This window comes from Schizosaccharomyces japonicus (assembly GCF_000149845.2).
Source record: "Schizosaccharomyces japonicus yFS275 unplaced genomic scaffold supercont5.3, whole genome shotgun sequence".
NCBI lineage: Eukaryota > Fungi > Ascomycota > Schizosaccharomycetes > Schizosaccharomycetales > Schizosaccharomycetaceae > Schizosaccharomyces > Schizosaccharomyces japonicus.
This window is the reverse complement of record NW_011627862.1, coordinates 2826501-2841480: the sequence shown is the minus strand read 5'-3', so window position 1 is coordinate 2841480 and position 14980 is coordinate 2826501. Positions and strand designations below refer to the sequence as shown.

At 47.2% G+C, this 14980-nt stretch overlaps 5 protein-coding genes across 5 annotated transcripts; 3 read left to right on the top strand and 2 right to left on the bottom strand.

Annotated features, from left to right (window-relative positions):
* Window positions 1–142: 142 nt before the first annotated feature.
* On the bottom strand, window positions 143–2601 carry SJAG_02019 (MS ion channel protein 2; the record flags this gene model as incomplete). The annotated part of the gene is made up of 2 exons (XM_002173204.2): window positions 143–1876; window positions 1912–2601. The coding sequence occupies 2 exons, from the start codon at window positions 2599–2601 to the stop codon at window positions 143–145; spliced, it is 2424 nt and encodes an 807-aa protein (XP_002173240.2).
* An 835-nt stretch (window positions 2602–3436) lies between these two features.
* Window positions 3437–5074, top strand: SJAG_02018 (RNA-binding protein). The gene has a single exon (XM_002173203.2). The coding sequence runs from the start codon at window positions 3707–3709 to the stop codon at window positions 4727–4729; it is 1023 nt and encodes a 340-aa protein (XP_002173239.2). The 5' UTR covers window positions 3437–3706; the 3' UTR covers window positions 4730–5074.
* A 1125-nt stretch (window positions 5075–6199) lies between these two features.
* Window positions 6200–7886, top strand: SJAG_02017 (translation elongation factor EF-1 gamma subunit). Its single transcript, XM_002173202.2, has 2 exons — window positions 6200–6478; window positions 6660–7886. Exons 1-2 carry the CDS (start codon window positions 6262–6264, stop codon window positions 7661–7663), a joined length of 1221 nt encoding a protein of 406 aa, XP_002173238.1. The 5' UTR covers window positions 6200–6261; the 3' UTR covers window positions 7664–7886.
* A 788-nt stretch (window positions 7887–8674) lies between these two features.
* SJAG_02016 (apoptosis-inducing factor Aif1) lies at window positions 8675–11145 on the top strand. Its single transcript, XM_002173201.2, has 2 exons — window positions 8675–9175; window positions 9293–11145. The coding sequence occupies exons 1-2, from the start codon at window positions 9031–9033 to the stop codon at window positions 10849–10851; spliced, it is 1704 nt and encodes a 567-aa protein (XP_002173237.1). The 5' UTR covers window positions 8675–9030; the 3' UTR covers window positions 10852–11145.
* Window positions 11027–14852, bottom strand: SJAG_02015 (cytoplasmic leucine-tRNA ligase Lrs1). Its single transcript, XM_002173200.2, has 2 exons — window positions 14626–14852; window positions 11027–14521 (listed from the first exon to the last, which is right to left on the bottom strand). The coding sequence occupies exons 1-2, from the start codon at window positions 14689–14691 to the stop codon at window positions 11249–11251; spliced, it is 3339 nt and encodes a 1112-aa protein (XP_002173236.1). The 5' UTR covers window positions 14692–14852; the 3' UTR covers window positions 11027–11248.
* Window positions 14853–14980: the final 128 nt, after the last annotated feature.

Here is a 14980-nt window from a genome sequence, read left to right as displayed (position 1 = left end):
GGTGGATAAGAAGGGAAATTGAGAAAGTGAAGCTGCCGGGAAGGAAAGTGGATCGGCCTTTTGGGACAAAAATGATAGTTATAAACAGTTTATCAGGAGTGAGTAGAAGGTGAAAACAGGCTTAAAAACAGTACACAGCATGCTAGCTGTTAGAAGGTATCTGTTGTGAAGGGTCATCATCCTGTACAACTTCAGTGGTAACAGTCGTTGTACTTGTGTCTTGTATAGTATCGTCATTTCCTGCATCTGTGTCGTTGCTGTTATTTTCACTCGACAGAACGGCACTCGTGATGTTGTTGTATGCGTTAAGTGCCAAGTTTTGGTTGGCAACTGTGGTGAAGGCAGGTATTGCCCAACCAGCAGGATTTGCGTTGGCAGGTAGGGATGTATCCCTTTCCGCTGCCGGAGTTGGTGACTCGTGAAGCGTACCCGATAACTGTGAGGAAGAGGACGAAGAGGAGTCTGGTCCCGTAACAACCACATTTGGTTGAGGTGAATTGAGGAAGTTCACGTTCAAAGGATGCTTCACGTCGGCACCTGGAGTAGGAATAAGAGTTGCAGGCAGCTTCAGTTGGCGTGAGGCAATGGCCAAGGCACACATAAACTTGTTGCGTCGCGATATCTGAAGACCGACGTTTTGACAATTCGACTTGTAGTAAAAAATGACTTTCACCGTCATTGAAGTGAGTGTCGAAAAGTCGTCCACCGTAATGTCTATCATCGGCTTATAATCCGAAAGGTTTTCTCCGACAAACTTGAGCAACAATTCCTTGAGCCTCTCGAGAGTTTTAAATTCGGTGATGAAGGGAATTTGTAGAGATATGGACTCACTTTGAGCTTTGCTTCTGCGCATGTTCTCGATGAAAAGCGTGTTCAAAAGAGAGTTTGGAGCTTGTACAGTAGTTCCGTTTGTAGTGCGAAACACGGTGTACAGCAACGAAAGCTTAATGACTTCGTAACGGTTGCTGTTGATGACCACTACATCCGAAATGTCAAACGGATGTTTACCAAACAGAAAGACAATCGACGAAAGCAGCTCTTGTGCAGTGGTGCTAAACACGAACGAGATGCTTAACAGAAACGCACCAACTGCAGTAATGACAGTCTCGAAAGAAGTGTCTAAAAATGACACGTAAATCATAAATGCCAACACACTAACAATAGCAAGACCAACTTTGTCAAGTTTGGCCAACGCAACATCGACATCGCGCAACGAGGACTGAATGGCGAAACGCTCACTTGCCAACACATGCACAAATTCGCTGAATTCCTCGAAACTAACTTGACTGTCATAGTTTTTGTCCATCCATTCCAACACATTTAATGCTTCGAGGGGACTTAGATATTTGAGCAGAGTATCCTTGTGCACGCTGTCATATTCACTTGGTGTAAAGGAGTACCAGATCCGTCGAATAAGTGCCGTACGATGACGCGGCGAAGACAAGGAATCCAAGACAATCTGTTCCTGTGTATTCTTCGGTTTCGGATCTGTGCCAACCATTTCCATAAACGCGGAAGCAACAACATCACCCGTTCGTCTCACCATCTTTCTGGCCTTCCAGCGAAGATAACGAGCTCTGTACTTGGGCGACTTCTTCTTCACGACACGCTTACCGGTGTTTAGATTGAGACCGAGAATGTAATCTTGCTGCATAACATTCACCGACGAAGTGTGCGGTGCCTTTTTCGAAGCTTCAAGCATGTGCATTAGCGCAGAGATTTGCGACTTGTTGTCTGCAATGCGGTACTGGTACTGGATGCGATGGTAGTTGAAGGCAATTAGATGAAGAATAATCTTTTCGAGCAAGAGCACCACAGCAGCAATGAGCGTCGCGCCAAGAATTTTTGAATGACTCGTATCCAAGTTTGAGAATGACTGTCAACATTGGTGTTGACGAGGGATGTAATTACAGAGGAAGAGGAGGTTGCGGTGGGTTTTGCTGTTATAGTTGTAGTAGTTGCTGTCGTTGTATTGGCAAACGATGCAGGATCGGTTTTATGAATCATAATGGATGGAAATGTACATAGGTTGATGATGGAAGAGAAAACAAATGACAGGGGAATGCGCACAGCGCTCAAAACAGTAGTGTACTTAACGGCGGACACGGATATAATGCCAAAGAAAAAAACGACAAATTTGGGGAGCAAAGTGGCACAGAGTAATGAAATCCAATATCCAGTCCAGGCGACCTCGACCCACATGAATATCCAAAGAATCCGAACATGACCCAGACGGGCATTGCGTCCGGCAGAAGAGCCACCAATAGCCATGGGAATCATGAAGATGAGTGCTAACGGCAACCAGTAAACGAACCATCGACAGACGGTAGGATACTGGGAGAAGCGTTTATAGAAGCGACCCATTGTAGTAAGACGGCGAAGGTCTGTATTTGCATTATTGATTTTTTCGTCAGTCGCAGAGGCAGCAGACTGTGTGTCTGATGAATTGCCGTCCGAAATAGCCGCCGTCGCTTCGTTAGAAATGACGCTGGGAAATCGTTGATGCTGAGCATTTTCGGCAGAAAGAGTATTGTTCGCGTTTGTTTGAAAGGCAACGTTGTTGGGTTCTGATTTTTCCCGAGCGTTGTTCTCCTGCGACATAGTAAAAGGAAGCGACAAAATGAAAGAGACTCGTTTTATAGAAATAGGAGCAACAAGTCAAAGATAAAGAACAATTGATCCAAGTATCGGCTTTTGTGTTTTAAAAAAGAAGAGATGAGGGATGCTGAAATACGGGTTTCAGCAGAATATATATAGGAATAGTAACAAAAAGGGAGTGATCTCGAATCCGAGCAAAAAAAAATGAATCGTTTTATGAGAGACGTTAAAGAAAATATAACAAAAGCATAACAGGTGTGCACCAGAGAAAGTAAAATCGATAAAGATTTTTTTCAAAAAAACAGACAATACAAGGAATACGATCGTAAGGAGAGATGTAAACCGTGTTTTGTTTTAAAAAAAATGAGAAGAGAAAAGGAAAAACTGTGGGGATTAAGAGCAGGAATCAAATGCAGGTAATGTACAATCTAGTGGACTATTTCCAAATAAATAATGTATCCTTGAACTGTTTGAGTATCTTATTGTTCACACAGCCGTACTAGCGATTCCCATAAGATGGTGTTAAGTAGGTGAGAACTGCGTTACAAGAATGCAAAGGAATCTTATGGATATATAGAGAGGGAAAGCTCTCGAACCGCGTCTGTCCGGGACGTATACGCAGTAGCAGGTTGATTGAGAGCGACACCCAGTGAGAGTGATCTGAAGAGGCCACGACTTGCTTGCTACCTCGTGTTCCTTCGTGGTAGGCCACCATCCAGTCTCGGTATGTTACGGTAGCTCTCGCTAAGTCGAGATACGGTGAATAAGATTGTATCGTTAGATCCGCTTCAACCAATCACGGCAGGGCACCCTTGTTGCTTATCAAGGTTAGGAAATCGGCGTGTGTCGTCATCGTTAGTAATTGATTTTGCCTAAGGATTCATGCGCCGTGACCCCAAACTCTTTGTCTGGGGAAGCAGGTAACAAGAGATCTAAAGTGGTGGAGGGATAGAATTTGAACCTGCCCTCTCCCATTACCATTCAACTGCACACCGCGTACCGCTTATTAGGCACAGCACCCGACGCGCCTTAAAACATTGCAATTGCGCGTGAATTATTCCAAAAAAAGGACGGTACACTTGTACTGTTTATCTAAATTAGCTACAAAATGGCTGAAAGTTTGAACGAAGCCGGTACAGTCGTCGAACCCGTCGCTGCTCCAAGTTTACCCACAGATGTACCTTCTGAAATGAGTGCAACTGCGGTTTCTGCGAGTGCTGAAGCAGCGGCAGCGGCTGCTTCCTCGGAAGGAATGGCGGTTGACGTTGCTGAGCAAATACCAACCAACGAAACTGAACAAAAAGAGCAACCGGAGGTGGCTCAAGCGAATCAAAATACCGAAGAAAATGGCGCTACGCAAAATCAGTCGTCTGAGGCTGCTCCTGACTCGGCGTCTGCTGCACCCAGAGAAGAGTCCACTGCCGATGAAACCCGTAATGATGAGCGAGAGCGTTTCGAACGCACACGGGATGACGATCGCAGACGGGATACAGAAGCGGAAAGCGATAACCCGGGTATGAACCTGTTTGTCACGGGCATTGCTAGTCGTATCGAAGAACGCGAATTGGAAGACATGTTTGCCAAGCACGGCACAGTTACGCGTTGCAGCATCATGCGTGAGCCCTACACGAAGGAGTCGCGTGGTTTTGGTTTTGTTTCCTTAGAAACTGTTGAGGAAGCAGACGCTGCGACTGCTGCTCTCAACGGACAAGAATTTTACGGACGCGTCCTGTGCGTCGAGCGTGCCCGCCGGTCTCGTCCTCGGTCCCCTACCCCAGGTAAGTATCTTGGACCTTCAAAACGCCGCGGTGGTTTCCGTCCTCGGGGTGGTCCTTCGGGCTACCGTCGTCCTATGCGTGGACCCCCCGGTGGAGGCCCTGGCGGTCCTTACAACCGCTACCGTAACTCCTACCGTCCTGGAGACCGCGGTGATGGTCCTGACAGACGAGACCGTGGAGATCGTGATCGTTCTCCTCGTGGTGGACGGCGTCCGTACTATGATCGTCGTCGCAATGACCGTTCTCCCATGCGTGGAGGCGATTCATATGGTGACCGTTCGGTGGCTCGTCACGGCGGTGCCTCTAGTTGGTCTGAAGGCGCAGGTCCCGAACGTGAGCGTCGGTACGATTAGAAAGCCTGCGATTGCGCACATAAACTCTCACACTAACACGTCCCGTGCTGTTTCCAAAACGGCACTGACGAGGAAATTGGTTTCACGCAACAACCAAGCCTTTCGTTCTTCGTGTTTGGATTGCCGATTTTCTAGGCGAGAATACTTACACCTACGGAAAAAGGGTGTTTCTTTGAATGTGTTATATGACCTGCTATGATTTCATGTGCTATATGATCTGCTATGATTTCTGTCCTCCTTCTTCCTTCTCAATACACATATTGTGCAACCGTTACGACCTACCGAAACGCGTGTCCATTCGATATTTTGTATCCAATTCGAGCAATCCAGCCAGCCATATATTACCACTATTTAATCATATTCACAAACACCAACAAACACAGACACACACACACACACACACACACACACACACACACACACACACACAGATTACCCGCAACCGTGCGACTCCTCCGCTACATTGAAAACACACCCGTCCGCAGCGAATTTGCATCTCCAAGATCCGTATCCTTTTTTAAATGCTATAAAGGTAAGTGATGCGGCAACGTACTAACAGAAAGCAGGTGCGAAATCGCATGCTCCATGGTTCCAAGCTGTTGTTGCCACAAGGCTGTGCGAATCGTGAGCAACGATGATCTTGCAGTTCTCATTAAACCTCCTCCACCCGCATCGGGGCTTCTTTCCACAGCCGAAAGGCTTTAGTAATCGCGGTGGAGGAGTGGGGTAAGGTGGGGGTATTACTGGGGAAGCTGTTGGGAGGAGAAATGGTATAAGTGAGCGAGGGCGGTGTGGGGGAGAGTAGAGGTTTGTCTTGAAACTGTAAACAATTGAAGAGGTCTGAAACGTTCGAAGTAAACAGATGAAAAGTTAATAGAGAATGAGAATGAGATTGAATGTTAGAAGCTACAAAATGTGAAATGTCTAATAGTCCTGGAGACAAATTATTTCGTCTGAAAGTTGGCGAAATAGTATGCGAAAATAGAAAATAAAAAATAAAAAATAAAAAGAAGAAAAGAAATAAAATATAAAATATAAAATATTAATATTAATATTAGATAATAATAACAATAATATATAATAATATATAGTAAAATTAATGAATAAAAATAATGGTAAAAGAAAAAGAAAAATAAATAATATGCACTTTTTACTCTCGCTCAAAAAATAATTAAATAAAAATCAACGGTTTTATGAACGATTTATCAACTAGCAAACAACAACTAACACTCATTAAAATAAACAATTACAACGAAACAAAACATCTCGCTCGACTAGTAATCCGCTTTGACCGCACTTAGTAAGCAACTTGCGACCAGCTCTCAGCTCACCGCCTCCAGGCCCATGCCCTGCTGCGGCTGACTCACCTGAAACTTCTCCCATGCCAAGTCTCTCCATCGTTACCTCGCTTATATTCGCTTAGAAAGTGTGACCGCGTTATTCGGCTCATCTCGGTTATTCTCCGAAGCATATAAAAGGAAGCCTTCCTCCTCCACAGCAGTCCGAGTCCCATCCACAGCATCCTTTCAACCATGTCTTTCGGTACTATCTACGGTATTCAAGGATCCTTCCGCGTCGACGCTGTCGTCCTCGCCGCTCAGAAGAGTGGTGTCAAGGTTGACGTTGTTAACGTCTTCCCCCATCAATTCCCTGAGGATATCGCTGCCAAGTTCCCTCAACAAAAGTCCCCCGCCTTCCTCGGTGCCGACGGTTTTGCTTTGACTGAGACCATTGCCATTGCTATTTACCGTAAGTGAATTAGGAGAGGTGTGCATGCAGGCGTTCGAGGGTAAAATGATGAGAATTTATTTCTACAGTTATCCCTGTCTGAAAAACAGTGTTGAGAATGGTAAATCTGAATCCTCAAACGCTTCTGTGCCCCTTATTGCCCTTCAGTTCTCGCATGAACTTGTTACTAACGCGTTTACAGTCGCTTCCCAAGCCCCCAATGCTCCCATTTTGGGTACCACCGAGAAGGCCCGTGCCAAGGCCTTGCAATGGGCCTCTTTCGCCAACAGCGAGCTCATCCGTGCTTTCGCTCAATGGATGCTCGGCCGCCACGGTATCCTTCCTTACAACGCTGCTGCCGAGAAGGAGAGCAAGCAACAAACCTTTGCTCTCTTCGACTTCCTCAACAAGGAGCTTGCCGACAAGACTTACCTCGCTGGCGACCGTCTTACCATTGGTGACATCTTTGTTGCTTCCTTTTTGAACGCTCTTTTCCGCACCGTTTTCACCAAGGCCGAGCTTGCCAAGTACGGTAACGTCCAACGTTACTTCACCACCATGTACTACCAAACTGGTCTTGACTCCCTCCACGGTGAGTTGACCATTGTTGACACCTCTATTCCCGTCCCCAAGGTCGAGAAGCCCAAGGCTGAGAAGCCTAAGGCCCAAAAGAAGGCTGCCGCTGAGAAGCCCAAGCCTGCTGCTGCTGAGCAAGCCGCCCCCAAGCCCAAGCACCCCTTGGCCGGTTTGCCCAACGGCAACTTCAACATTGAGGAGTTCAAGCGTGTCTACTCCAACAAGGACACTCGTGGTGAGGCTCTTCCTTACTTCTTTGACCACTTTGACCCCGAGAACTACTCCGTCTGGAAGATCGACTATGCCTTCCCTGACGACTTGAAGCAACCCGTCTTCATGACCAACAACCTCATCGGTGGTTTCTTCCAACGTCTCCAAGCTTCCCTCAAGTTCATCTTCGGTTGCTGTGTCGTTATCGGTGAGAACGGTGACAACACCATCACTGGTGCCTTCGTCATCAAGGGCCAAGACCACGTCCCTGCCTTCGATGTCGCCCCCGACTGGGAGTCCTACACCTTCACCAAGTTGGACGCCAGCAAGCCCGAGGACAAGGCTTTCATTGAGGATGCCTGGGCTTGGGACAAGCCTATTGCCGGCCGCGAGGTTGCTGACGGCAAGGTCTGCAAGTAGACAGACACTCTTTCATGTAACCCAAACAACGCTTGTACCACTAGCGAAATATGCCGCCCTTTTTGGAGTGCAGGGATTTGCACTTGTAGAAGCAACCCGTCGAGATGGTTGGTTGCGCTGACAGTAGCGGATACGACTTTTGGTAATCTGTTACTGGTAATTGGTTAATGTTTGTGGATGATGTATATGACAAATAAATATTTACTTTTTTATGAGGATAAGATTTGCCCTTCCATTGGCGAGGTTAATTTAGAGTTGGGTAAAGTTTGAGTAAGGTTTCAGGGGTTTCTGACTGCGTTTGTCTAGGGTCTGTGTCTTTCATTTCATTGACTGTCTTAGCGAACGTTACAACCTTGGTTTGCTGTTGTCGAATAGGAACTTTGATGGTTTCCACGTGCGTTTTAACAATAACAAATGAGAATTAAGCCGATTCACACTCCATATCAACGAATAAACGGCCACTGAATTGTGACTGCTATAAACTCTTCACTGAAACTATAAAAGCACACAGCTCGCTCCACGAAAAACCATCGACGATACTCCATAGGATCATTTCTATAGTATACGTCCGGCTTGGGTTTCCTAACCTAGCCACAGAACTCAACACGGATGATGATTGGAAGCACCGTTGCCCGAAGAGTGAGACAATACTTTCTTCGGGAGGGAGAGGGCAGACTCTCTTTTGGGTTGTTCTTCTCCCCCTTCAGCGATGATCTCTTACACCTCGGGTTTCTCGTCCTCTGGACGGTCCCGTCGTGTAGGGCAGCTGGTGTATTCTGACGTGTAAATTCCCCTTCTCATCGACTGTAGCGGTCATGCTGCTTCAGACGATGTGATTGGGAAGGGTGGTGCGGTCTGGCCCATCTGTGAGTTAACAAAGCATAAAGTTCTCTTTTTCTCACTTGTATGTGTGGCTTGCAATTGGATGGCTGGTAAATTGTCCTGTTGGTGATTGGTTACACGTTTTCGGCTCGCGACTGTCTCTATGTCATCTTGCCTACGTCATGTTTTCGGCCGACTATATAAGTCTCCTCGTGTGCCCTCTTTTGCTTGTTCACCTCGAGGAATTGTTCACTGTGAGACGTCTGTTGGAATTGCTTCGGTAGGAGAGGCGCTGGACTTCGTCACTGGGTTGTTTTTGCGCGTGTTCTAATTCATTCATTAATTTTCAACAATTTTAATTTCGCCAGAGACAGTTTTTCGGGATTGTCGCTGGTCATTCATCCACTCGTTTTTATTTTCTTTCGTACTTCAATATTCTTCGCAATTTGAACAGGAATTGTTTCCGGAGCGGCCTTCTTCCAGCTTTCGGGAAACGGTTTTTTGGTTTTTCTCGAGTCCCCAGTTTTCAGGTATTCAAACCCGTCATGACTCTGTACAAATTGTCATTCGACCCTGCTGCTGTATCGCAGAATGGGTCAAAAGTGGAGGCCAAGGTCGAAGGCACCTCGGCTTCTGTGCTGCTGTTGCGTCACAAAGACCAATTTTACGCTACGAGCTCCAAGTGTAGTCGTAAGTGAGAGAACGAAAAGGAATTGAGGCAAATAATTGTTGAAACGAATGTTTTAGGCAGTCGCCTCGGCTTCTTTTCATTGCAGTGGTCCCGACTAACATGATTGCGTGTGCTAGATTACGGTGCTCCTTTAGCCAACGGTTGTCTAAATGGTAACGGTTCGATTGTATGTCCCTGGCACGGTGCTGCTTATAACATTGAGACTGGTGACATTGAAGATTCACCGGCACTCAATGCCTTGCGCCGTTTTCCTGTTGTAGAAAAGGCGGCAGGCGAGCTTTGGATTGATGTACCGGACACTGATGGTCAACATGGACTCTCGCTTTTGACACCAGAAGGTTGTTGGAGAAACAGAGCATCTGAAGTGTACAAAAAGCCTCCTGGGACTAGCACACCCACAAAACGCCAAGTCTGTATCGTGGGCGGCGGACAAGGCGCAGCTGTTGCAATTGAGGCATTACGTGAAAATGGTTATACAGATGCCATTACCGTTTTCACAAAAGAATCCGTGCTTCCTTATGACCGGCCAAAGCTCTCCAAATCCCTCATGCATGACATGAACAAAATCGGTCTCCAAAAAAGGGAACACTACGAAGCTTTGGATATCGTCTTCCACTTTTCCAGCGAGGTGAACAAAATCGACGTGAAAAACAAAATCATTTACTATGGAGAGCAAGGAGACGAACAGTCTTATGACTATGTAATTTTAGCAACAGGAGGTGTCCCCCGTGCTCTCCCGATAGAAGGAGCTGATGCAAACAATGTGTATCTGTTACGTTCCCAACACGATGCGGCTCGTCTTGCTGCCGCTACCACAGAACTCCCAGAGTCTGCTGGTAGAAAAAACATTGTCATCGTCGGCAGCAGTTTCATTGGTTTGGAGCTTTCCGTTGTCTTGAAGGATCACAATCTCTCTGTCATTGGCATGGAAAGTGTACCGTTCGAAAAGGCCATGGGTCGCGGCGTCGGCAATGTCGTTCGTGCTTTGCACGAGGAGAACGGCGTGCGTTTTTACATGAATGCCGGTGTCTCTGAGTTTGAGCGCTCTGATCCCACGAACGAAAATGTTGATGCTGTTATTTTAAAGGACGGCACGAAGCTTCCTGCTGACATCGTTATCTTGGCCATTGGTGTGAAACCCGATCTTTCTTACTTAGGTGATGCCGTGCCGCTGGAATCGGATGGCGGTATTGCTGTAGATGAGCATTGTCGGGTTTTAGGTCTTGAAGACGCCGGTGTGTATGCCGTTGGTGACATTGCACACGCACCCTTTTCGAACTTGCCTGTTGAAAGAGGCGGAAAAACACGCACACGAATTGAGCATTGGGACGTGGCCGGCAATCTTGCTCGCGTAGCTGCCAACCATATTGCTTTTGGAAAGACTTCAAGCTTTACTACAAAGTCTTTCACGCCTTTCTTCTGGACTGCACAAGGAAAACAATTACGTTATTGCGGCAATACTTCTGCGGCTGGTTACGACGATATCGTTCTGCAAGGTTCTTTTGCCGACAATAAGTTTACATGCTTCTATGCAAAGGGCGAAAAAATTGTCGCTGTTGCTAGCATGATGACGGACCCGGCCGTCACTGCTAGTAGCCAACTTCTACTTAGTGGTAAAATGCCTTCGAAGTCGGAACTGCAAGCTGGTCTTGACGTACGTACCATTCCGTTGTAAGTATGGACGACGATATACACTTCCCTCTAGGAGCAGTTAATTGGGTCAAGCAAAAAACGGGTACGGTTTTACCCGCCGGGAACCCATGACATGACTTTATGAATGTTATTGCTATGCTATAATGGCTATGAGTGACTGGTTACTCTCTACACAAAACAAGCAAAGCAATGAATAAGTAGTTTACAAAATGTATCTCTATATGTAATATATAGCAAGTTTAATTCTGTAGTACACCTGTTACGGCCGTCCATCCCGCAATTGATTGTACATTCATTTTCATTCTAGCTATAATCCAAAAGATATCTATTGTTTGTACGGGAAACAAGTAATTTTGCACATGCCTAACGTCCTTGATGCTTTATTTTAAGTGGGAGTAACCAGCCAGGTGTTTTTAAGCCTAGGCAGAAACATTCTCGAACAAGAACGTAGGTTGACCGGGAAGAGCATTGGCGAAGTTAGCAGCAACATCAATAGTCTCACCAGCTTGTTCGCCGGACTCGACAACACCGGTGAATTGGGTGGCATTGTCAGCAGGAGTCTTCAAGAGAACAACACGCAGCTCCTTGATACCAACGCTGCGCAACAAGTAGGGCTTGACCTCGTTCAAGACAGTCAACTCATTGAAGCCCAATTCGCGGCTGAAGAGAGACTCAGCGGTAACATGCTCACTACGGTTCAAGAGGGTCTGCTTGAACTGTTGAATGAAGGGCATGGCACGCTTCATCTCCTTCTTCTCCACACCAGCGATGATAGCCTTATCGGCAAACTTGTTCTCCTTCTCGTTGTAATGTTGTTGCATAAGCTTAACATACTGAGCTTGCCATTCAGGGAACTTCTCAGCAACGTAAACAGTCAAGCGACGAGGCTTGCTGGGGTCGAAAAGCATGCCCTTGCCCTTCTTTTGACGCTTCAGTTGAGCAGCCTCTGCTTCACGAATAACACGAGTCAAGTTGCGGACGTAAGCAAGAGAGTTGGTAAGCATAGTGTTGACGGGATGGGTGAGCTCGGGGAAACGAGCAAGACGAACACTGCCAGAGTTACCGAGGACAGCGCTCCAGATGTGCTCACTCCAGTGAGGAACGATAGGAGCAATCAACAAGGTCTGAACTTCCATGAAGCGACGGACAAGATCGCGGTGCATTTGCTTGTCAGCGGTAACCTCACGGTACCAGTCACGAGCGTTTTGGAGGTCATAGAAACCGTGCTTCAAAGCAGTCTTGAAGGCAGTAACACTGTAGGCAGCATCGGTAAGCTCGATGATTTGGTTGAGCTCGTTGTCGAAAACAGTGTCATGGAAGTTGTAAGGTCCGTCACGAAGAGTATCCTTCTTCTCAACCATCTCGCGAGACCAAGCCTCTTGAGTGTAAAGACGAAGAATAGCAGCATTTGCTGTAGCCTCCTCAAAGTTGGCGTCGTCAACAGTGTCACCAGCGTCAGCGAGAGCAACACGGGTAGCATCAGAACCATACTTCTTGCAAGCCTCATGCAAAGTCATGAAGTTACCGGTAGACTTCGACATCTTCTCACCATTCATGAGCAAGTGACCGTTGGCACGGATACCCTTGGGCCAGAACTTCTCATCAAAGATGGCAGCATGAGTGTACAGACAGAAGGTAAGATGGTTAGGCACAAGATCCTTACCGGAGACACGAATGTCAAAGGGATAGAAGTATTGGAATTCACGTGCAAGGCGCTCCAAGGCCTCATCGGGAATAGTGGAATCAGTGGGCTTAGCCTTCTGGCAGAAGACGTAATCCCAAACGGCAGGAGTCATTTGCTCGGGCTTGATGTTCAAGAGACCGGGAGCACTACCGTAGGGGTTGCCTTGCAACAAGTGAGCAATGGTGTAATAGGCCATGTAAATAGTAGAGTCAGTCAAACTCTCAACAAGGAATTGAGGATCCCAGGGAAGACGAGTACCCAAACCGTAAGAACGAGCACAGGCCCATTGAGAAAGCCAGTCCAAGGTCTTTCTGAAACCGTTACGCACCTCAGGAGAGAAGGTGTTCAAGCGGTCAAGAGCCTTGAGAGTAAGCTCCTTCCAGCTCTTCTCACCGTAGTCCAAGAACCATTGATCGCAAAGTGCGACAACACACTCATCGCCACTACGACTAATGACTTGACCCTCGGGTTCATTGTAAGCGAACGCAAGACCCTTGGCAATGAGATCGGCACGAATCTTAGGCTTGGCAACCTCGACCTTGTCACCACTGAACTCACCAATGATCATAACACCTTGGTAGAAGCATTCCTTGTAGGCAAGCTCCTTAGCTTGGGCCAATTGCTTAACATCCTTAGGACTTTGAATCTTGAGTTTCTGGCAAAGAGTTTCGGCACACATCTTTCCGTAAGCCTTGGTCTCGATGATGGCAACAGGGTCGTTCTTCAACCACTCGGGGTTCAAGTGGTAGTATTCACACTTCTTACGAAGATCGGCAAGAGTTGCATAATCATCGGGAGAGTCACTGGGAACAGAGGTAACAACACCAGTGCCCTTGGTGGCCAACACGGTCTCCATGGGAAGAACACGAACCTTGTCGTACACAGAGTAGGGAGCCTTGACCAAGGCACCAACCAAATGCTCACCCTTCAATTGGGCAAGCTCGGTGACAACACCGCGCTCGGCAGAGAGCTTTTGGAAGGCCATGTTCTTGGCGGCACGAGGAGTGCAGATGAAATACTCATCGGGAATATTAGAAGCATACAAGCCGTAAGTAAGGCTGGGACCAACGTAGCAGTTCGTTTGACCGTACATGGTCTCGGGACGCAAAGTAGCAGCAACCATGAAGACCTTCTTTCCGTTCAAGTCGACAGAAGCCAAGTCAGTCTTGGCGGCCTCGGGGAACTCGCAGACCTCCATTTTGATGCCAGTGTACTCTTGGGGACCGATACCCTCACCGCTCTTACGGTCATGGTCCATACAGGGTTGACCATCCTTCTCAGAGTAGATGGTGTAACGTTCACCGAACTTGATCTTACCCGAGTCGTGAAGCTTGTTCACTTGCCAGCGAACAAACGAGTCGTAGTAAGGGTTGGCGTCAGTTGTGATGAAGGAACGGCGCCAGTCAATACCCAAACCGAAATTAGTACAGTCTTGACGGCACAAAGGAGGGAAGTACTCAAGCCAGTACTTAGCGTCGGCAAACTTGTGAATCTCTTCACGAGGAATGCCCAAAGACTGCATGATCTGGAATTGGTACTTGACGGCAGCAGTCTTAGCAGCAAGCTTACTCTTCTTACCACCATGCTTGGTCACGTCCTCGTGGGCAACGGGGGACTTCTTTTGCTCAGGAGTAGCAGTGGCCTCCTCCTCCTCAGCGGGAAGCTCAAAGTTCTTACCGAACAACTCAATTTCGCGGGCCAAACGGTCAGCACTGGCACAAATGGGCATACCGGTGCAGTGGAAACCCATGGGGAACAAGGTGCGCTTGCCCTTAAGACGCTCATAAGCGGTGGTGAACTCGACCTTGGTCAAAGTGAAAGCGTGACCAAGATGAAGAGCACCGTTCATGTAGGGATAAGGCATGTTTCCGAAAAATTTGGGGTACTTTTCACGAAGTTCATCCATGGACATATCCTCCAAAGGAGCATTCACCTCAAAAATGTGCTCATCTTCCCATTTCTTTTGGTACTTGTTTTCCCAGTCAATAAGAGTATCACGCTTAGTAGTCTGCAACCAGTTAGTAAACTACATTCTCCACACAACCATTGAACCCAAGCAGTTTGTGGTAATTGTCCGTCTTCCACAAACGACCCGTGCAGCGAAAAACTCACATTCTCCAGTTTCAGCTTTGCAGTCTGAGACTCAAGCTGCTCAACTGTGGCTCCTTTAGGTGCCATTTTACGTAACTTTCAGACGAATGCACTCCCCGCTGTCGAAGCAATAAGTTTACGCGTTCACGTCTGAAACCTTCGTTGAATTCGGAAGGATTACAATCGCAAACAAGTGCTGGTAGTAGGCAACTTCGAGCCGGTAAGTTTGCTCGTCTTCTACTTTGCCCCCACATAGCGAGGTGGGGAAATGTTGGTGGGGAAACCCTACCCTATGAGTATTTGTTGTGGTAGCAGTCACGGATTGTCTATATAAACCAGCAAGCTGCAGCCCAGAACAGCAGGCCAGCAGCGGCAA